This window comes from Schistocerca serialis, chromosome 2, assembly GCF_023864345.2.
Source record: "Schistocerca serialis cubense isolate TAMUIC-IGC-003099 chromosome 2, iqSchSeri2.2, whole genome shotgun sequence".
NCBI lineage: Eukaryota > Metazoa > Arthropoda > Insecta > Orthoptera > Acrididae > Schistocerca > Schistocerca serialis.
In genome coordinates, this window is record NC_064639.1 from 167,486,002 (window position 1) to 167,509,283 (window position 23,282).

General features: G+C 41.4%; 1 protein-coding gene and 1 non-coding gene across 2 annotated transcripts in view; both read right to left on the reverse strand.

Moving 5' to 3' along the window:
* The window catches only part of LOC126455825 (adhesion G-protein coupled receptor G6-like), an 80,093-nt gene extending 59,986 nt beyond the window's left edge, over nt 1–20,107 (reverse strand). The window contains exon 1 of the mRNA XM_050091587.1: nt 20,057–20,107. Within this exon, the coding sequence (XP_049947544.1) occupies nt 20,057–20,107 (51 nt within the window). The remainder of the gene's footprint in view (nt 1–20,056) is intronic.
* Nucleotides 6,859–6,933, reverse strand: Trnap-ugg (transfer RNA proline (anticodon UGG)). The gene has a single exon. It is a non-coding gene; the product is annotated as a tRNA-Pro (tRNA).
* Nucleotides 20,108–23,282: the final 3,175 nt, after the last annotated feature.

The following is a 23,282-nucleotide window of genomic DNA, read 5'->3' on the forward strand; positions in this document are numbered from 1 at the left end:
TCATATTTCCTGACAGACAGTATGATGAAACATATAAAGAAACAAACTAATCTGTATGCTCAACAATGCATCAGGAAATTACAAAGCACAAATTCCCTTGCACCCACCTGCTCATTATGAAAGTGGAAAGGACTTACACTTATGGAAACAAGGAAGTTTCTGGCAATTGTAGTCCATATGTGTGTAAGTGTGAGTCCACGTATACGAGAGCACTGGCCCAAGAACCCTGTTGTGTCGTGTAATTTCTGTCCAAAAATCTTGAGCCGTGACAGATTTCTTTCTATTTTGAGAAACTTTCACATTAGAGATAATTCCTTAACTAAGAGGAAAGGACAAACTGGCTATGATCCACTGCACAAGGTGAGACTCCTCCTAGATAATGGAGGCATGTGTAAATTTCGAGGTCGTGTGTATTTCAAACAGTACATGCCACAAAAACCAAATAAATACGGTATAAACTGTACATGTTATCCGAATCTGACACAGGTTACATCTGGAATTTCTCTGTTTACACGGGAGAAAGGTCTGACACAGTGACTCTGGTAAAGACATTGCTTGTAAATCCGTCAGGAAGAGGTTACACTTTGTTTACGAACACATTCTACACTAGTCCAATACTTGCTTCAGAACTGGAAGCTGCAAAAACTGCTCTTGTGGGAACAACAAGAAAATCTTGGCAGGGATTGCCTCGTGCTATAAAAGATCCGAACCTTCAGCGAGGTGAACTTATTTTCAGGTGTAAAGGAAATATGTTAGCACTGTGTTGGAAGGACAAAAGAAATGTGCATTTGATAAGTACGAGGCACACTGCTGAGATGGTCACTTTCACTGATCAAAGAGGAAGAGAGAAGTCACAGCCAGCCTGTGTAGTGGACTACCATAAAAACAAGTTTGGTGTTGACTTATCAGATCAGCGATTGTCATACGGCGCATTTGAACATCGAACTGCGAAGTGGTGGAGAAAGTTGGCATTCCATGTTACACTAATGGCGATTGTAAATTCCTGCTTATTATACAATAAGGTTACTGGAAAACGCCTCACAATATCTCACTTCACTACAGTTATTTGTGCAGATCTTGCACAAAGCAAAGATCTTGAACCCCGACCTGGTCCATCTGGACTCTCAAGACTATCAACTGGAAATCATTTCCTGGAAAAGATTGAGACAGAAGTAGGTAAGAAACAGAAACAAAAACAGTGTGTAGTGTGTTCTCTGAGAGGATAAAACTGACTGGAAAAGTGTGGCGAAAAGACACAAGCTACCAGTGTAGTGAATGTAAAGTAGCATTGTGCAAAACACCGTGCTTCAAAATTTACCACACAAAGAGCAAAATTGCATCCTAAAATAGTTACAGGAGGTTACTGCTGATAAGACACACTATATCCATCATTATTACAATTTTTGTGTAAAATAAAAAAAATTTCCTTCTAGAAAATACAGTGAATATACCTTTGACCAATTTTTCATTTTTTCAAAAACAATGTTATAATAATAACACTTGTCAAAAGTATGTATTAATTCAAGAGAAAGGTATTATATATGGTTTTAAACAAGAAAGTGTAGGTTTTTCAATAAGAGTAATTTTATTGCTATAACTGATACCTTTCATGAGTTGTAGTAGTTTAAAATACGTTAAAATCAGGCAGTCTTTATGGTAGACACCCGCATGCAATGGCTCAGGACCCAAAGTGTTAAGAGTGTTCGAAAGTGACGAGACATCCTGTAACATGCTCTTATCACCACGTGATGTGCTAAAAATGCGTTTAATATTCTAGTCTTCTGATGCACGAGGTAACAGATATTAAGTTGCTAAAAACAAATGTTTTTACTGGATGAGAAAATACTAAGAGGAAATATAGCCTATGCGATACTTTTGTAGAGGATTTTCCCACTAAGAACGATACTTTAGCGACGTGAAAGTGTGTGTGTCCTCCGATTTCTTCTGTCTTCGACAGTAAAGTGCATGAAAGGGAGGAATCTACATTTACCATGAGAAATTCGAGATGTGTGGATAACAACATCCCCATCTCACATTGAATAAAGTGGAAATTTTAATCTGGGGAGAGTGTGTAACGAGGGTAGAACTCCACATTCAAGCTGCCACTGCTTGTCTCGCAGTGTGGTAGGAGTTAGAAACGTGTCCAAGCCGGCCGGTGTGGCCGAGCGGTTCTAGGCGCTTCAGTCCGGAACCGCGCGACCGCTATGGTCGCAGGTTCGAATCCTGCCTCGGACATGGGTGTGTGTGATATCCTTAGGTTGGTTAGGTTTAAGTAGTTCTAAGTTCTAGGGGACTGATGGCCTCAGATTTTAAGTCCCATAGTGCTCAGAGTTATTTGAACCATTTTTGAAACGTGTCCAAGGTCAGCAGCACAGACGGTCATGGTGCTTGGCCTATAGCGACTGGCAGGCTCAAAGAAAGCCTCTAGCTACTCGGCTCTTCAGGTACACAAAACACTCGGTGGATGACGCTGGACTAGAGTGGACGTGACTGGCCAGTTTTTCGTCTTAAGACGCCGTATTCAAGTAAGATAATGAGCATTATGCTTGTAAAAAAAAATATCGTACAGTGTATTTCTCACGTTTATGTTGGACAGTATGTTCCATTTCTCAGTGGTGTAGCTACAGGACTAATGTATATAAGCGGCAGGAATTTATAGCACCTCTATCTCCATCCCAGATGTCGCCATCACTTCCCCCAGCCTCCTTGGTCGAATCGCCGCGGACGTCCTTGTAATCATTGGTAGCGACCACCTCTCTGTCCTTTTCACCATCTCCTCAGTCCATCGCTCCCACTCCTGCCCCCCAACCTGCTGCCCCTCTAAAGTCTGTCCATGACAGCAGCCGCGCCGATTGAGATGCCTACTGGGAATTCATTGCCTCATAGGTCGAAAGCCACCCTCTTCACCATACTGCTGACATCACCTATGCCTCTTCCTCCCTCCAGAAGACTAACACGCCAAGGAGGCCAAAATTCCTACCAAAATCATCCATCCTCGCCACCCTATGATTCCTCCACAGGATGGCCTTCTTCTCTGTGAATCCCGCAGGCTCTCTGCTCCTTCTTCCGCACCCGTGACTGGGATACTCTCCTCTGCCACTGGCAGTTGCAATGACAGATCCAAAACCTCCTCACAGCAAAGAAACGCTGGAACTGACGCCAGACATGTACATGCCTCAACTCTGCCCTCCCTGTCCCCCCCTCCAAGCACTGCTCTGTCTTCCACCGCCTTACTGGTAGCCATCCCGCACCACATTACCCTCTTCACCAGTACAACCACCCCTTCCCTGACAACCTCAGTAACGCTAACCATTTTGCTTCCCACCTCTCCAAAGTCTTCTCCATTCCTGGTGATCCCCATTTTAATTACTCCCTCTTCCCCACCGTCCTTAAATGCACTGATACGACTGTCCTGTCACTCACCCCTAATGTCCAGGACTTGGATGTTACCCCCCTCAGACATAAACACTCCCATCACCACACGCGACATCAAACTCGTCCTCCGCCACAAACACAACACCCCTGGTCACGATAGTGTCACCTACTGCCACTTCAGGGAATCCCCCCCTTCCTTCCCGGCTGCTCTTGCTACCCTGTATAACGTCCTCCCCTCCACTGGCTTTTACCCTGACCTGTGGAAGACTTCTCGCGTCCTGCTGTTTCCTAAACCCAACAAACCCCCTCTGACACCTCTTCTTATCATTCCATCTGCCTCACCTCCATGTTCAGTAAGGTATTCGAGTCCATCCTGTAACCTCCCCACAAAAATAAAAAAAAGTCAATGATAATAAAAATGTGCAAAGTGTAACCTCCCAGCAGAAAAATAAAAGAGTCAATGATAATAAAGATGTGCCAAATGTTAACTCCCCACAAAATTTCGTTAAATTGAAATGGTTGCAAGCGTAACTTCCCCACAAAATTAAAGAATAATAGTGGCCCAAATGTAAACTCCCCTCAAAAATTAAGAATGATGATTGCTCATAAACCCACAATAATATTAATTAAATAATGAACCATGAATTGAATGTAACATCTCAACAGAAATAATTAAACCTGATAAATTTTATAAGGACAGCAGCACTGACCTTCGGCCCTGTATTCAGAATAAAAGCAAAAATTCTTACCTCAATAAAAAAAACTGCATCTATATCTGCTCTTAATTATCCATTCTTCTACACAGCTTCGTGCAATGCTGGCTTATATTTAATTTTGATTCTTGGAGGGAATGCATAGGAAATATTCTTTAAATTGGAATGAATGTTTTTCTTTAAAAGAATTACTTTACAAAAAAATTAATATTGGGGCATTTTTGAACACAGTAATTACAATTAACATACATTATTAGATTTGCGCAATGCTGCGTCTTTACCTTCTACAACAATACATGTCGTCCCGAATCGTGACCAGAGTCGCGAGAAGAGCACACCGCCGACGCATGCCGACTTCCGCTCAGTACAACTGTCCACTCGCTACAACTGTCGACTGAATACTACTGCCAACTCGCTATACACAACTGTGATAAATAACTCTCTGGTCAGAGATTCTGTCATGCCTCGCCATCGCTGGTAATGAATACATACGTGTTTCATAACCCTCCACTGGGGGGCAAAAATTTGGCAGCGATGGTGAGTCATTTGGACTTGCCATGAGCAACAAATTTTTCTTAACTAACTCATGAAGTAAATATAGTGCACATGCACCGAGTACAGAACATATCAGGTAATGACAAAATATATATACAATGAGTACAAAACATATTAACAAATGACATAAGTGCACACGCACTGAAAAACTCTTTAGCATTTTCACAATAAATAAACATAATGAGTACAAATCATATTGAGAAATGACATAAGTGCACATGCACTGTAGTTCAGAACATATCATCAAATCAAAAAATGTATATACAATGGGTAGAAATCATGTTAACAAAAATGATTTTCACTATGTTACAAGAATTAGGATAGGAAAGGGAAGGATTGCATCATTGTTGTAGCACTTTAGGTTGCACGCAGCTGCACTGAAAGTCCATATCTTTCTACAGAAGCACAACACCAAGTGAGACAATCTGAAGTTCTTTCCCAGAAATATTAGTCAGCGTAGCCAAGACGCTGAAATGTCGTAGTAATATTCCATGTTATCTTTTTGGTAGTGCATTAGGTACACCAAACAGTGGGACCATGATAACATCTCCATCGCTCACGGTGGTGGACAGCATGTCGTGTCAACACCACTTCTTGTAAGGTACACCAACGTAGAAATAGTGCAAAAACCATATATAGTGCTCCATGATCATGAGGATATACAGGACAAACGGATTTTGCAGTAATTCCAGGTAATTAGGTCAGAAGGTGAAGGACATTAAGTCACATACTAGTCCTCATTTGAGAATTACACTAACAATTGATCGTTTTACAGAGAACATTGGCACTCATTGCCTAACTATAAACCATTAGAAGTCATCATTGAAAACAGGAGGTAATAAATGACATAGTATTACAGAATAATGTTCATGAGTCGTTTTACAGAGAACATTGGCACTCATTGCCTAATTATAAACCATCAGAAGTCATCATTGAAAACAGGAGCTAATAAATGACATAGTATTACAGAATAATGTTCATGAGTCGTTTTACAGAGAACATTGGCACTCATTGCCTAATTATAAACCATCAGAAGTCATCATTGAAAACAGGAGCTAATAAGTGGCATAGTATTACAGAATAAAATACATAATTAATCTAATTGTAGTAATCATTGGCATTCATTGGCCAGTTACAAGGCATTATAATTTATTTTTTTTTTATTTTTTTTTTTTTTTTTTTTGCTAGCAGTGCATTGCGTTGGGTAATTACTGAAGAATGAAAATATTTGCTTTTGAGTTGTTGCTGCAAATGAAGATGTGTAACGTCATTCGTCATGAGTCAGCTGTAGCAAGATTATGAAACAAGTAGAGTATATGTAATCACATTCATAAATGACATAGGTTTAATGAACAACTGCTTATAGCACATTAATTTCATAAATAATTTCTCCTGCAAAATATACAAAAATGGATTATTAAACTGAAAGAAGAAACGCATTTTATGCTGATAAGTAGTGAACTTCGAATTAACAGGTAGTGAAATGTGTATAAAAAAATGTGTTCCATAGCGGTCCTTTCCAAAACCTTCAGTCATCATACTATGCAATATAACACATACTGTCAAAACGAACTGCAACAAATACTTAAATAACTACATAGCATAAATACATAAACTTCAACATTATCCTCATCTGTAAAGAAAAAAACTTCATTAGCCATCACTTCATTATCTATACTATCATAACTCCATTATTATCAGATGATAATGAAATGGACACCCTAGCTGCAAACAGGCGTTGATGTACTTAATTGGGGACAAGTTGAAAATGTGTGCCCCGACCGGGACTCGAACTTGGGATCTCTTGCTTACATGGCAGACGCTCTATCCATCTGAGCCACCGCGGGCACAGAAGATAGTGCGTCTTCAGGGACTTATCCCTTGCACGCTCCCCGTGAGATCCACATTCCCAACATGTCCACACCACTACATTCGTAGTGCGCCTAGTAGATGTTTGCCCATCATACTCGTTACTCATGGCAGATTAATCTACCAAGTCCCGTACGAGTTCGGGCATAGCGTGTGCGTTCGCACAAGAAGGTCAATGGCCGGGAAGCCTTCTTTTTTAACTATATATGACGGTAGTATCTGTTCCCGAAAGAACAGTTACCGTGGATGACCATGCAGCTTTGCTAGAAATGAGATGATAATGAAATGGACACCCTAGCTGCAAGCAGGCGTTGATGTACTTAACTGGGGACAAGTTGAAAATGTATGCCCCAACCGGGACTCGAACCCGGGATCTTCTGCTTCCATGGCAGACGCTCTAGCCATCTGAGCCACCGCGGGCACAGAGGATAGTGCGTCTTCAGGGACTTATCCCTTGCACGCTCCCCGTGAGATCCACATTCCCAACATGTCCACACCACTACATTCGTAGTGCGCCTAATAGATGTTTGCCCATCATACTCGTTACTCGTGGCAGATTAATCTACCAAGTCCCGTACGAGTTCGGGCATAGCGTGTGCGTTCGCACAAGAAGGTCAATGGCTGGGAAGCCTTTTTTTTTTAAACTATATATGACGGTAGTATCTGTTCCCGAAAGAACAGTTACCGTGTCTCGCCATCGCTGGTAATGAATACATACGTGTTTCAATCCTCTCCCGTGGTATTCATCACCACCTTAACCAGCACCTGGTGCTAAAAGTGACTCCTTTGCATCAATCCTTCCAAGGCCCAGGCAATCAACATAGGTTGTACCATTCACTACTTCCATCTCCACGATTTTTACCTCACCATTTATGGTCGTCCTATCCACCTCACTCCTACCCTGAAATACCTTGGCCTCACCCTCGACTGTCACCTCACCTGGACTCCCCATCTCCTTACAGTCCAACACAAATCCCACAATAGCCTCTGACTCCTAAAACTCCTGTCCAGTCACACACAGGAACTGCATCCTTTCACCATCCTTCATACCTAAAAATCCTTGATCTGTCCCATTCTTTGTTATGCCAGCGTCACTTGGATTTCTGTTCCTTCCAAATTCTCTAAGGCCTTCCAAATCCCTGAACACCAGGCACTCTGCCTCGCCTTCTGTATCCACCTCCCATCCTCCACACAGATCTTCTATGACCTCATACTGTTCCCACATCTTCCCCTGTTCCTTGAACACATCCACATCCTGTACATCATCCACCGATTTGACCCCCCCCACCCCCTTGTGTCTTCTACCATCTCTACTCCCCAGCCTGTTGCTGCATCTTTACCATTGTGTCCCACCATCTCTTCATCTCCACGTTCTCCACCTCATTTCCCAACGCAGCTTCGAGCACCTACCCCTCCTGGATGATGAGTTTCATCCTGATCTCTACCCCTCCTACCAACTGTAGCCCCACCTTGCCCCTCCTACTCCTTAGAGCCCCTCTTCCCTCATCTTCCCTTCCCCTGAGCTGTTTTCCTTTCTACTACAGCCCATCCCTTTCTTGTGTGCCCCCTTCTGTGTCTGTGTGCTCCCCTGACTTGTCTTCCCTCTCCATCTCCCACCACTTGCTGCACCCCAACCCCTCTTTTTATTTTCCTCCCACCTCCTCCAGCCCCCCTCCTCTGCTGCATCTTCCTCTCCCCTCTTTTTCCCTCCTCTCAGGCCTCCTCTCCCTTAACAGGTCCCTCCCAGCAGTTTTTATTCTTAATGTGTCCTCCATCGCTTACAGTGGTTTTTAAGTGTCGCTTGTTCTGGTGTGCTTTTTATACTGTGTCTAACTTTTAACTTGTGCATGTGGCTCCAGTGTATTTTATGTGCTCCGTGACTCGCCAAATGTGTTCTTTAGCTTTATGTCAACTTTTTCAACTGGCCCACAATGTATGTCCCCATGTCAGAGCATATTTTAACCCCCATTTTCTCCATTTATTATGTTTTCATGTCGCCTTTTTTCACCTTTTTGTGTATAGTATTCTCTTTTTATTTAATTGTAATGTCATGTGGTTGAAGAGTGCTGGATTGTGCCACTGCCAGCCCCCCCCCCCCTGCACATATGGGGCAGGTGAATGAAATCACAATAATGAAAAAAATAGCATTACTAGGGCACTGGGCCACTGTCTTAATATCATTACTCATTTTTATGTCTCTCCTAACAACTATTCAGTTGCAAAACTGCAGAAGGTTACCCACTTCACTTCAGTGATAGTTTGCTGTCCTATATTATTACCCATCCTTCACACATAGTGCTATTTTCCCACAGATTTTTTAATATCCGGCCAATAGGAGGAGGGGAGTCAAACTGCCCCAGTATTCTGGGTTGGCCATCTTGGATTGTCATGTCATAGTTAGGCTCCACCAGAATTCCAAAGATGATGAAATAAAGAGAGGACCCTACATCATTCCACACCAGCAATATGCATACTGAGTTTTTATAGATAAGGTATATGTTATTATTATTGTCATTATTATTATTATTATTATGCCCTCTGCAATGCAATGTGATTAGCATTTGAATTTACCACCAAAATTCAAAATTTTTATAGATAAGATATATGTTATTATCATTGTCATTATTATTATTATTATTATTATTATCATTATGCCCTCTGCAATGGAATGTGATTAGCATTTGAATTTACCACCAAAATGCGAAATTACCATAAAAGCTGAACTTACCATTGTCTATTTTTGAATTTCATACCATTTTTCCTGGTAGGGAGGGGAGGGGTGAATAGTCAGAGAGAGCTGGGTTTTCCCAGATGGGGATGGCGGTAGTGGTCACACTCCATCTGGTATGTGCAGGAGTGTCGTTGTGGACCTTCTGCATAGTTGTCTTGTGCAAGCACTTTATGGATATACTGTATGAAAAAATTAGTTCATAGTATAATTAGGAGTTGAAAGCGTTACTTCGATTCATACGAGAAAAGTTTCTGAGTAATTAGTTATGGGATTTATGGTTGAAACTTGTTTGTGAATCATCGTGGAAAAGCATATTGATAGCAGTATGTAAATGAAAAGCCGGCCGGTGTGGCCGTGCGGTTCTAGGCGCTTCAGTCTGGAACTGCGAGACCGCTACGGTCGCAGGTTCGAATCCTGCCTCGGGCATGAATGTGTGTGATGTCCTTAGGTTAGTTAGGTTTAAGTAGTTCTAAGTTCTAGGGGCCTGATGACCTCAGATGTTAAGTCCCATAGTGCTCAGAGCCATTTGAACCATTTGTAAATGAAACTACTTCTGTGATCAGTTATTACCTATTTAATTAATGTGGAAAAGCAACATAGCAATGGTTACTTCAGGATGAATGGGAAATTAAATTAACTGTTGACAGATGACTGGATGAGTTAAAATATTGTTAGGAAGTGTTTTGCATTCTAAAGGGGCAAAAAAAAAAAAAAAAATAAAAAAATAAAAAATAATGTGACTTGTGCAATTATTACTTCAAAATTATATCTTTAGTTTTTGTGACTGACAAGGAGACGGCACTACCGTGGGGTCGGGGATTTGTCCGAAATTTTGTGTGGTGAAAGAGGACCCCTAACACCTCACGTGGTTAAAATATTAGGACGCACTACCCGGAAAATCCCGGGAAAAATCGATCCAAAGTTTCTTAGGTGCCTTATGAGTATAAAATGTTTCACCTTTGATGACCCGCCGTATGGCCTAGAGGGTGCCTGTGGTGTCACCGCCAAACACCACACTTGCTAGGTGGTAGCTTTAAATCGGCCGCGGTCCATTAGTACATGTCGGACCCGCGTGTCGCCACTGTCAGTGATAGCAGACCGAGCGCCACCACACGGCGGGTCTCGAGATACGTATTAGCACTCGCCCAGTTGTACGGACGACTTGCTAGCGACTACACTGACGAAGCCTTTCTCATTTGCAGAGAATATAGTTAGAATAGCCTTCAGCTAAGTCAATGGCTACGACCTAGCAAGGCGCCATTAACAGTTTATAGTCTTGAACGTACCGTCCAGAACGATGTATTCAAATGATGGATTAAAGTTAAGTATTCCAGCAGCTACAACTTTTCTTTATAGCATTCATTACGTATCCTGTTTCAGACCTCACGCCAGCCTGCTTGAGTTTAACGTGTGCATTTCGGCCTTCTCTAGCTATACGACAGTGCCGGCACGGTAACTCAGCGTGTTCGGTCAGAGGGTTAGCTGCCCTCTGTAATAAAAAAAAAACTGAGTTAATAGATCAACGACGCACTGAAACGGGTGTCTTGCGGCGTCCGCCCCGAGCAGTTACAACGAACAAAAAATCGAACAAAATAAGACAAAAAAAAGATGGTTAGGGCTCGAACTCTTACGCCAGAGGTCTCGGGTTCGATTCCTCCTCTGGCACTTTTTTTCCTTCTGTTTCATTTACTTTTGTTATTCCACCAATTATTCAGAAAGTTTCCCAAACCTACATTATCTTTAACAAATTAGTTACATTATTGAATAAAAATTATTCCCTTTTTGTCCAACAACACAATTCATGGCGGTGGGTTTCCCATTTTTCATTATAAAGTATATGAGGAGAAACACTGGGTTTTTAATCAGTATAACAAAGTCGATTGGGAAACATTCAATTTTTATACATATAACACTGGTCAACACTCATTTTCTTGCCAAGGATATTTGAGTGGATTTAGGATGGGTTAGTGGTGCTGAGGACGAATATAGCAACCATTTATGGAGTTTGGCTCTAGTTTTTGAGATAATGCATGATTTATTCAAAAAATTAGAAAAAATTGCTGATACTGAACTCGAGCGCTACAAACTACAATGAAAAAAGAAAATAATCTTTATAAATAGCTTCTATGAAAACCTGATAGGCTTTTGTCCACGTATAAAACATTATTGAAAAGTTTCTCTATATCATTTTCCGTCCATGACGAACCGCTTCCTGCACGCTTTCCTTTTATAGGTCTCTTCAGAACAGTCACGTTGCAGATTCCAGCAATAATCTCCCATCATATGCCTGTCCCATCTTCCTTTATATCTTTCCTCTATTCCTTTCATATCTTGATGGAACCGCTCTCCTTGTTCCTCACTGAAATCACCTAGATTACGAGGAAATCGATCCAAGTGGCTGTGAAGGAAGTGCAATTTTATGCTCATGTTAGCTCCTAAGTTTTGAAGGTTAGTGAGCATGTTTTTGACCAGTTCCTCGTAATTGGGAGCTTTATGATTGCCCAAAAGACATTTTACAACAGCGACAAAACTGTTCCAGGCCGATGCTTCAGTGACAGTCATGACACTTGTAAAATTGGTATCGTTGATGAGCCTGCGAATTTGAGGACCATCAAATATTCCTGCCTTAAGTTTTTCACTACTGAGTCCAGGGAACGTATTGCAGATGTATGTGAAGCAATTACCATTTCTGTCTAAAGCTTTGGTGAATTGCTTCATTAGTCCTAACTTAATATGTAATGGTGGAAGAACAATCTTGTCCCTACTAACCAGAGGTTCATTAATGATGTTTGCTTCACCAACAGCCATATGTTCCCTTGGAGGCCATGTTTTCTGCTTCCGATGTTCGTGCTTTGCCCTACTATCCCACATGCAGATAAAACATGGGTGCTTTGTGTATCCACTTTGTTGTCCAAGCAAGAAGTTCACCATTTTCAAATCAACACAAATCAACCACTGGTGCTGCATATACTGAATTTTCTGCAGAACCATCTTGATGTTAGCATATGCTTCACAAAGTTTTGTTGAGTGGGCAATTGGAATAGATGCGTAACGATTGCCATTGTGTAGGAGAACACATTTTAAACTTCTAGTGGAACTGTCTATGAAGAGACGCCAGTCCTCTGGTCTATATTCCGGCAGCCCCAATTCAAGTAAAAGTCCAGGTATATTGCTGCAATACACTATAACCTCTTCTTGGTTGAAGTATGGAAGAAGGTTTTCTTCTCTCGTCCGGTAAGCTGTTATCTTAACACTTGGATGAAGACAGTTCTTTTCCTTAAGCCTGGATGCTAAGAGTTCTGATGCTTGCTTTGAAAGATTGAGTTCTCGTATCAAGTCACTGAGCTCCTTCTGGTCGAACTGCTGGGGTTGTGTCTCACATCCTTCGTATTCCGAACCACTACTTGTACATTCCTCGCCGTGCACATCGTCATCTGATGATGTTAGCGTGGGTAATGTTGTGAAGGTTGGTACAGGAACATCGTTGCTGTGCACCACCGGTCTTCTTGCTGACTCCAAATCGGGATATTCCCACTTTCGTTTTTTGAACCTATTAAAACCTTTCACATTAACAATGCAAAAATAACAATCATCTGTATGGTTCTTCTGCTCTCGCCATACCATAGGCACTCCGAAGTTTAAGCTTTTCCTTTTTCGTTTTGTCCACTGCCGTAAGCACTTCACACAGCATTTACAAACTTTATGGGGTGCCCACGCCTTGTCTTGATCTCCAAGTTTAATTCCGAAATATGCCAGATACGCTTCCTTCACAAAAGGAGTGATATTCTTCCTGTTCTTTTGAAGAACGTATTCACCACAAATGTAGCAGAACTCATCTGGATGGTTCACGCAAAGACGGCGTGAAGAACTCATGTTTTCCTAAAACAAAATTGCACAAATACCACATATTATGCAGAACTTTCTTGTATTTGCATGTCAATCACATCCAACAAACATCATTAATTGTTTTGTGTGAAATGAATACTCACCTCTTATTTGCTACGTCACGATGAAAAGGTTCTATCTCCTTGAAGCTGCACTCCACATGTGTGTGACTTTCGACCATCGCCATTTTTCTTGTTTACACTGAACGCTACCTATCGGCTGTTGCGGGGATTACCTCGGCCAACAAATGAATGTCGAGTACCGCCGAATTCAAATCTGCACAACCCTCAATATCTTCAACACACGCACCGCACAACAGGACTGAACACATGCTGACAGTGTGATGTTTGCATGATGTAATCCTCAACCACACAGATGCACTCCCTGAGCACAATTGTTTAATAAAGATAGTACAATATCACTAATTAAAAAACAGGTAGCAAATACATTACACCATATATGGACCCTGCAGTCGATATTATCCACATGAAACTCTTATTTCCACAAATAACCTATATCTCAAAACCCAGAGCCAATTTGGAAAAAGTACAAATATACTCGGAATGAGTATCATAACAATATCCCATTTTCTTTCAAACTTCCCTGGCAACGAAAAAAAAATTTATTTTGTAGAGCTGTGTTATAATTATATACAAGAACCGCAGTGGCAATTATCGTAAAAACAAACAAAGCAATAATTTTTGTGACATCTTGCGCAACATATAAAAGCAGATTTTTTACAATCACATTTGCGCATTTGCAATAAATCTGCACAAAAACATGCCCCATTAACATTTACGAAAATGTTTCGAGTTTCTGATAATTTTGAGGCAAACCAGGCATATTGAATCGTGTCTCGGAATATTGGTGACGATAATTGATGGTGAATTATAGAATGAATTTTGATACAAACTTCCCGGGAATTAATTTCACGATTCTCCTGTAGCAATGCGCTGCAATTTTGCAAGCGCTTTATGTGATTTTTAACTTGCCTGTAAAAGTAAACACCGCAAGGTTGCACAAAAGAAGTTGATTTTGGAAGTATGACTTTTACAGACCAAGTTGGCATATTTCCGTCATCTTGAGAAATTGCATCATATATCTCCGGATTCGTCTGACCTTGCCAAGAATCAATTAGAAGTAAATATTTATTCTCCCCGACGTAAGATTTTATACATTTCCGGAGAAAATCCATGTATAAAACTGTTGTTAATTTTCCGGACATCGATTATGTTATGATGACGTTCGTATAAGTATTGGCATAGCCATCTATTAATTTGTGAATACGAGGTCCGAAATGACCGGTCGCTTCTTGGAAGCATATGAAGACATGTGGGAGCAGTTTTCCGGATCATGTTACTGAATATTGTGTGGTGTACGAATGCGTCACTTTATTCAAATCCGACTTTTTCACGAAAACAGTTTTACTCCCTTTTTCAGTGAGAGTCCTGTTGAAAACAGATTGATATTGGCATCCTGAAACAATCGTTTTTTTTAATGTTAATCAATATTCGAATGTGTATGTAAATATCTTTTTCTATAATTAAATTTGAATTGATATGTTTTACATCGGTAAAAACATTTTGTACGCAGAAAACACGTATTTACCTGTTTCATCAGTATTTATCACATAATCCGCATGGTAATGAGGGATGAAACGGCACGTCTGCCGACGAAAGGTCTCCGCAGACGCCTGGATGTCCTCCATTAACGCCGCTTCTTTTCTCGAAACCAGTTTCGTGATATTGCGTTGTGAAATTCTGTGCTTCTGTTTAAATGCCGTGACCAATCGATCAGACGCTTTGAATTTGAAATCGACGAATTGTGCAGCCGCAGCCAATGCCCATTGCTGTAAATTTCTTCTCGTGACTTGCTGATATTACTGTCTTACTTCCACAAAACGGTCGTAGGCCCACGAATCTATTGCCTCAAATTTATCCATTCACGTACCACCACTTATAATATCTTTCTCCCATTGTGAAACATATTCTTTTCTCTTCAATTGGCGGCATCCATTTTATTTATTTTATTTATTTATTAATTTTTTGCAATGTCGCCAAGGACCATGTGAGGTGCGCTTTAGCAATATTCACAACTTTGACTTTCGGTTTATATTCGTCTGGAGACGAATCGCTTTGTGGCACTTCGAACTGTTCGTCGTTCTCCTCACATTCTTCGTAATCCTCATGAGAGCGAATTAATTCCTCTTCAGTTACGAATGTTTTGTCACCTAAAAGTTCCAGTGTATTATTATAAAGTTCTCCGGCCAATAACATAGCATCGCGAGAGATTTCTTCCTAAGATGTCGACGCAATTAAATTATTTTCCGTCAACAGCTGTTCATAATACACCACTGCGTGCTTCAATCGTAATTCTGATAGATCACTATGAATGGATTCTTCAGGAATTTCTTCTCCTATTCCAGATGAGCGAGTAACTTCTTCAGTCGACATGTTTAACCTCGTATCGAAATAACACGATGGGCCATACGGCGGCGCGGCAATGGGCTAACATTTTATACTCATAAGACACCTAAGAAACCTTGGATCGATTTTTCTCGGGATTTTCCGAGTAGTGCGCTCTAATATTTTAACCACGTGAGGTGTTAGGGGTCCTCTGTCACCACACAAATTTCGGACAAATCCCCGACCCCACGGTCGTGTCGTCTCCTTGTGAGTAACTTTAATGTCAGAAATGTATAAGAGATAAAACTTCGTATTAGGCACATAGTCACGTCTATTTCGTGACGAAGAGTGTTCTCTGTGTAAAGCTCTCATACTCGAGTCAGCTAGTCCGATAGCCACAATATTAATCTAAAAATAAACACAAGACACTCGGAGCTTTACATCTGGCGATGCGTGAAACGACTACTCTTTGGCAAAGAATAGTAATTCGGTATGCAGCTTTCCATTAATTGGTGTATATGTGTGGACGATTGCGAGTCAAAGCACAATAATGACAAAAACTGTGAACAATAAAGTGAAGAGTGCATGTGGGAAGAGAATAATAAGAACACGTTATCGCTAGTCACAATCGTGTGCAAAACAGAAATCTACACGATCTTGGACTGTAGTGATTCGAGACAAGACGAGGAATTTTACAACTACTTAGATTTATGAACTAATCTCTAAATGTGCAACCAACATCTCTTCAGATTGAAAACAGAACAAACAGTGCTCACATACTTCGACTGCATGTCGATGAGCAGCAATGCTACTTTGTGCTACCTTTGAAAGGCCTTTTTATGTAACATAAATGATTTTTTTTTTATTTTTACCTAGCAGCGTTAACTGATGCACGTGTTTCTCACAACTATGATGTTCTGAGACACACACGGGACTACTTTAAATACTCTTTCTTTGTACCATTTTTTCGCACCTTTAAGCAATTACCAGTGCTAAGAGTGCTGAATACATTACATATTCCAGGCATATATTCATCATTTTTCTGAAATATTTCCTATTTTTACGAAGTTAATGGAGCTGAATAAACACTGTACCTAGACACATAGCTGTCGTTTGCTGGGTACAAACCAGCCACAAAAGATCCTTTATTCGCATTGACATTAATAAAAAATTTCATAATTTCTTTCAACACAGAACCTACATGGGGAATTCTGAAAGTTTACCAACTTTTAATAATTGGTTTGTAAGATTAGTTTTAATGCCATTCACTGGTGTCACTAGACAATGATAGAGACATGTTTCTGGTGTTCATATACATTTCCCTAACCCCTCTGATATACGAAGTAGGAATTTGGAGACAAGTGGGACATTTATTTTAAGCAGCTGACTGTTCACACACATTATGTTGATGAAGACTGGGAGACAAGTGTCAAGAAATTGAAACTTCCTGGCAGATTAAAACTGTGTGCCGGACCGAGACTCGAACTCGGGACCTTTGTCTTTCGCGGGCAAGTGCTCTACCAATTGAGCTACCCAAGCACGACTCACGCCCCGTCCTCACAGCTTTACTTCTGCCACTACGTCGTCTTCTACCTAGAGCACTTGCCTGCGAAAGGCAAGGGTCCCGAGTTCGAGTCTCGGTCCGGTACACAGTTTTTGTGGTGTCACCGCCAGATACCACACTTGCTAGGTGGTAGCCTTTAAATCGGCCGCGGTCCGTTAGTATACGTCGGACCCGCGTGTCGCCACTGTCAGTGATTGCAGACCGAGCGCCACCACACGGCAGGTCTAGACAGACTTACTAGCACTCGCCCCAGTTGTACAGCCGACGTTAATAGCAATGGTTCACTGACAAATACGCTCTCATTTGCCGAGACGATAGTTAGCATAGCCTTCAGCTACGTCATTTGCTACGACCTAGCAAGGCGCCATTACCAGTTAACAATGAAATTATAAAACATGTACCGTCAAGAGCGATGTTCTCCAATTATGGATTAAAGTTAAGTATTATATCAACTACGTACTTTATTTGCTACTATTAATTCCCTTAACTGTTCCAGACCTCGCGCGAGCCTGCGTGAGCTTAAGCACGTGCCTTTCGGTTTCTTCTCATAGTGACTTGGCTGTCTTGCCAAGTCACAACAGTTTTAATCTGCCAGGAAGTTTCAAATCAGCGCACACTCAGCTGCAGAGTGAAAATCTCGTTCTGGAAACATCCCTCGGGCTGTGGCTAAGCCATGTCTCCACAATATCCTTTCTTTCAGGAGTGCTAGTTCTGCAAGGTTCGCAGGAGAGCTTCTGTAAAGTTTGGAAGGTAGGACACGAGATACTGGCAGAAGTAAAGCTGTGAGGACGTGGCGTGAGTCGTGCTTGGGTAGCTCAGTCGGTAGAGCACTTGCCCACGAAAGGCAAAGGTCCCTAGTTCGAGTCTCGGTCAGGCACACAGTTGTGATCTGCCAGGAGCTTTCAAATCAGCGCACACTCCCCTGCAGAGTGAAAATCTCAATCTGTCAAGAAATTGTTTGAGATCTTTAAGCCCATCATGACTGCATATTTTGCCATTCCATATTTGACTTTTAAAAGCAGAATACTTGCAAATCCATCCTAGAGTATCACCACTGGTTTCAACAGGTATTTAAGCTATCAACAATTATTGTATACTGCTACTTAGACCAGTGAAATATTAGTTATTCCTGATGAAGTGTCTATAAACTGAACTGTAGTAACCATCCCATGCCCTATATTAGCCAAACAGGTAGAACTATGGCAACAAGGTTTAAGGAACACTTGGCTGCCCAACAACTGAATAACTTAAGCAAATCAGCCTTTGCCAGCTATATTGAAGAAAATAAATATACAGCGGACAATACAGAAAACAGTCTACAGATCTTATACCTTACAGATAAGGGTTGCACAATGAATCTGCTTGAGAAGTCTAAGATTCATATACATAAGAACATCTTCCCTGATCTCTTTCCTAAGTAATTTCCAAGAGGTCTTCTCAGTGTTTAAACGAACATAATACTCCTATAGTCTATGACAGCTTTTAAAGTTATTTCATAACAATGTTTTATACCAATGTTGTATGAACGCAGTATAAACTACCTATTGTGAAATTCACATGTAAATTGCAGTCATAATCTACTGTATTCAAACATTACTATTTATAATATAAAATACAACTATACATTGAATGAACAAACTTACATTTGTCATTATAACAGAAAACTTATCTTATTGCGCTTGTGTTCTGTACACAATGTTTGCTATTGTTTATACTTAACATTGGTGTACGTGATTCAAACCATTCAGTATACTACAAGACTAGAAATTATTGTAAACGACTTTACTTATCCTTCCGATTTTGAAATTAATTTCATTCAATTAGGGAAGATATATTTTACTACTACCACACCCATTGACAGTATCAATAACTTAATATCTTTACCACTGTGATATCTTTGAAAATATTGTTTTTGTTACTTACGTGAAGACGAGCTACATTCTGCAAACGTTTTCGTGCGTGTTGCCATTAAGAGAGAGTGGTATAGTGCAAAGAGTTTTCGAGCCCATTGAACAGCATTCATATAGTGCACGTCCATAAATGAGTTAACTTTAAAATTCTCAACTAAAACAAAGAGCGATTTCTTTACACAGAATCACCTTTCACTCATTTCAAAACATTCTCTTGACTGTTTTGGTAGAGGGCAAAAAGTACTAAGTCTCTAGCAAATTTTACCAAATTGTGAACAAAAACTTTCTGCTTATCCTGGTGTAGCGAACGATTAACAAATAGAAAACGAGGCCACAGCAAGAAAGCAATGAAATCCGTAACAATTAGATGGATTTGTAAGAATTCCGAAACTGTTCGTGGTTACAATCAAATAAACATTTTTAACCCATTCCTTGTGGCTGTTTGCTGTTTCATTTATAAACCTAATAAATACTGGTATTATAGAAATGTCAGTGTGACTTATGTCTGACAAATTTCGTGTTGTGTGAGTATTTTGAGATGCTAGTTTTGTGAAATTAACAGCTCACATAAAGTTCTCCAGTGGTTATGTACTAAAATTACCCTCTTCCACTCACCATACGGTAGTTCGTACATTATAGCTGAAGATGGGGATGTCTTCTAGGCATGTCAACAAACTGAGCACTATGCAAAAATCACGTTTACCTGCCCAGGATTGGAGACGTGCTATAATTTAACTGAAACAGCATGTTTACTTTTCACTCCGTTGCAGAATAGACGTATAAAAAAGTATTTATGCGACCAGGTGCAGAGGATCATACAATGCCAATGGGCTGCCGTGTCTTCCTCTGCCACATAACATCGTTTCGGTGAGGCATGGGGGGATATAGAGTTGTTGTAACCTTTCTATAGTTTTGGAGTCGATACTTCTCTTTCAAAAACTGCTCAGTCAGCCCGTGAGGGGGGTGAGTGTACCTCGCTCACATCCTCACGTTAAGGATTTATGTCTGGCATTAGCTTGAACTGGAAACTGTATCACAGATATACTGACCAAATTGTAAGGAGGTGTACCATTGAGGAAGCTGATATTCAAAAAAGCCATTCCGGTAAATAAATAATGGTGTGAATACAGAATGGACGTTGAACAGGTGTAACATTATTAGAATATTTCAGATGAAGCACATAGCATTTCCTGACAATTGGTATGCACAGCTTATTAGCGTCCTTCAGACTTTGAGAGAGGTCTAAACATTGGCATGAGGGACGTGGAAGCATCATACTGACAGAGACAGATTACACAGACATATGGCTGCAGCACGTTGAATACAGATGGGGGGCGTGGAAATATGAATTGAGGAAAATAGTGTGGCAGGAAGAGCAGATGTGGGTCCTTCCAGAACCACCTCACGAGAATATTGTAGCATTATTCTCCTGACTCTGACGATCAGACAGATGAAAACACCTGAAACCTGGGGAGGTACTGGAGACAGATCGTCACCACGAATCGTCGCAAACAGTTTACTGGAAATTAACTTCAGATCTCGAGTTAACGATGCATTGATAGCTGCTGGCGACGTATCACAGACAACAGCGACTTGAATGATGTAGAGCCATAGAGCCAGAGTCGACTGAAACAATACGTATCGTTCTGTAGTGCTCAGCGACGGATCTCGCTTTAGCTTGTGGGAGTCATGTTGTCGCCAACATACCGATAGATGACCTGTTGAAAGGTCACTGTAAGCAGCTTTTCACGAGACCCATACCTATGCATCTTCTGGAATGATAGGCTAGGTTGCTACTGGAGATGGCAGCATGAAGGATTGGATAATTGTTGAAGGATAACTGAATGCTCACAAGCATGTAGCAAGAATGATCGACCCTGTTGCCATATCTTCCATGACTGGCGTAACAACTAGCGCATTCCAGTATACTAAAGAAAGACCCCACTGCATTGGGCACCACAAACGAGTTGATGAATGTATGGATTCTTCTTGTGGGACCCACAGACATACCTGTGATGAGATGACAAGATAAATACTTTCATACCAGCCTTCAGACAGTAATGTTTATGAACTGAGAAAGCATTTATTTCAAGCGTGGGAAGAAATTGCCCAGTAGTACATTCGGAGACTGTTTGCTTTCATATCACAACGAATACCAAAGTTCCCATAGGGATCTGGTCTCATATTGGTGTTGATGAAGGTCATCGATAATGTATGGAATGAAACAGTTTCCAAATTTCTCAATGCAGTTATCTTCGTTGTGACAGCGTTTAGAGCCAGATAGAGCTTTTTCTAGCAACACATATATGCGTTGCTTCCTGGACTCGGGTAGGCGCACCGGCCCCGTATCGAATCCGCCTGGCGGATTAACGACAAGGGCCGGTATGTTGGCCAGCCTGGATATGGTTTTTAGGCGGTTTTCCACATCCCGCTAGGTGAATACCAGGCAGGTCCCCACGTTACGCCTCATTTACACGACTCACAGACATTTGAAAACGTTCGCTCTATTTCGTGGCTTACACTAGACACAGACAGCTGGGGTACACTTATTCCATCCTGGGGGTTTCGGGCTGGCGGCAGAAAGGGCATCTGGCCACCCTCCGCCACTAACATTGCCAAATCCGTAATAACATATCAATTCAGCTCTTGACAAAATACAAAATTTAATGGCTACGCCAACTGCAAATAAGCAAGTAAACACTCCGCTGCCACTCCAATTACGATACACACAACATCTAAATGTAATAGACTTGCGATCATAGCTAATCATGGAAATTATTTAAGTAGAATCTATTGACACCCCACATTTGGCGACCGTGACAAGAATTACTGATCAGTTGAGATTTCCTGATGAGCGAATTATGTATTTTGATTTGGACATTGATCACAGTGGTACAGAATTTGTGAGAAAGGCATCATTTTCCGCCTTCGACTGTAATTATCATTTATTTACAACTGTTGATCAATTGGACTGTTATACCATTTTAAAGTGGCAGTAGGTGTACATGAGCACAGCTGCCAGTACATAGCGAGCTAACATATGAGTTACTATAAGTAGTAAGGTCTGCAATTGAGATAAAAAATATTTTAAAACTTGTAACCGAAATGAGAACAATGGCAAGTGGTAGCCAACTGTACTAGAAGTGGACCGGTTACCCCGGTTTTCTGCGCCACTCTTGGTCGAGCGCTGCAGCGGCTCCGAGTCCCGCGACGCCCAGCAGGGAGGCGCAGACGCCGGCCAGAGAGAGCGCCTCCAGCGCCCCGGCGTGGCTCACCCATTGCAGGTCCGCGTCCGTCACCAGCTGCGCGAAGTGCGACAGGTGCCGGCACCGGCACACGTCGTTCACCTGCAGACAAGAGCGTCTTGTGATCATAACGTGACGAGATTCTCAGGTATGTAACACCTGATAATATGTCAGGCGTAAAATAAGTAATGCAATACTTTTCTTTGCTGCAAGGGGGTTGGTTTTATTACGAATTCCAACACGTCATATAGTTCCCCACTCTTCTTTCTACAAAACCCTATTTGTCATCGTAATGTCTGCTAAATTCGGCGGCCTTACGCCTGTATGCCTGTACGGTATTTACTGGTCGAAGTCAGACCTGTTACGTCTGCCACAGACGGCCCCTGCCAGGCAGACTACACTCAAGACACCCCTGTGTACTTTATAACATACACAAGCACTTGCAGGCGCAACCAAGAGGAAAACAATTCTTCAAAATAAACAGAACTTGCTAGAGACTAATGCGAACCTTTTTCTGCTGATGTCGCCTCGCAGACACAGTGAAGTCGCCGGCTTTATAAGTCCAGCGCAGCAGCAGTACAGCCAGTTCCTCGCTGAGCTAGGACCAGTTCCGACGGACCTCACCGACGCTTTTATTGAATAATCGTCTACATATTATTCGTTTTCTTTGTGTGTGTATTGTGACTGTTCGAGAAGTGAAGTTCAGTTTCAATAAACGACATTATACTGAGTGTTCTACAATACTGAGTATTCTTCAAGACCCAATGCCTTGCTGCATCACTATGCCCCCTGCCCCACATCATCCACGTACTGCCTCGTCACTCAGCCTTCACTGGGCTAAGCAAATGGTTGCTGAAAGGTGGATGACCTGGGCTGTAAGGTGGAGGAAGATCAATCCAGTGAGTATTTGTGAGCTTCTCTTTGGTGCGTAGAATTGTGTCAGAGGCCTTGCGTTGTTACGGAGAAGTTCGTTTCCATTTCTGTGGCGAGAAACACATTGAAATCGTTTCTTCAATTTCCTGAGGGTAGC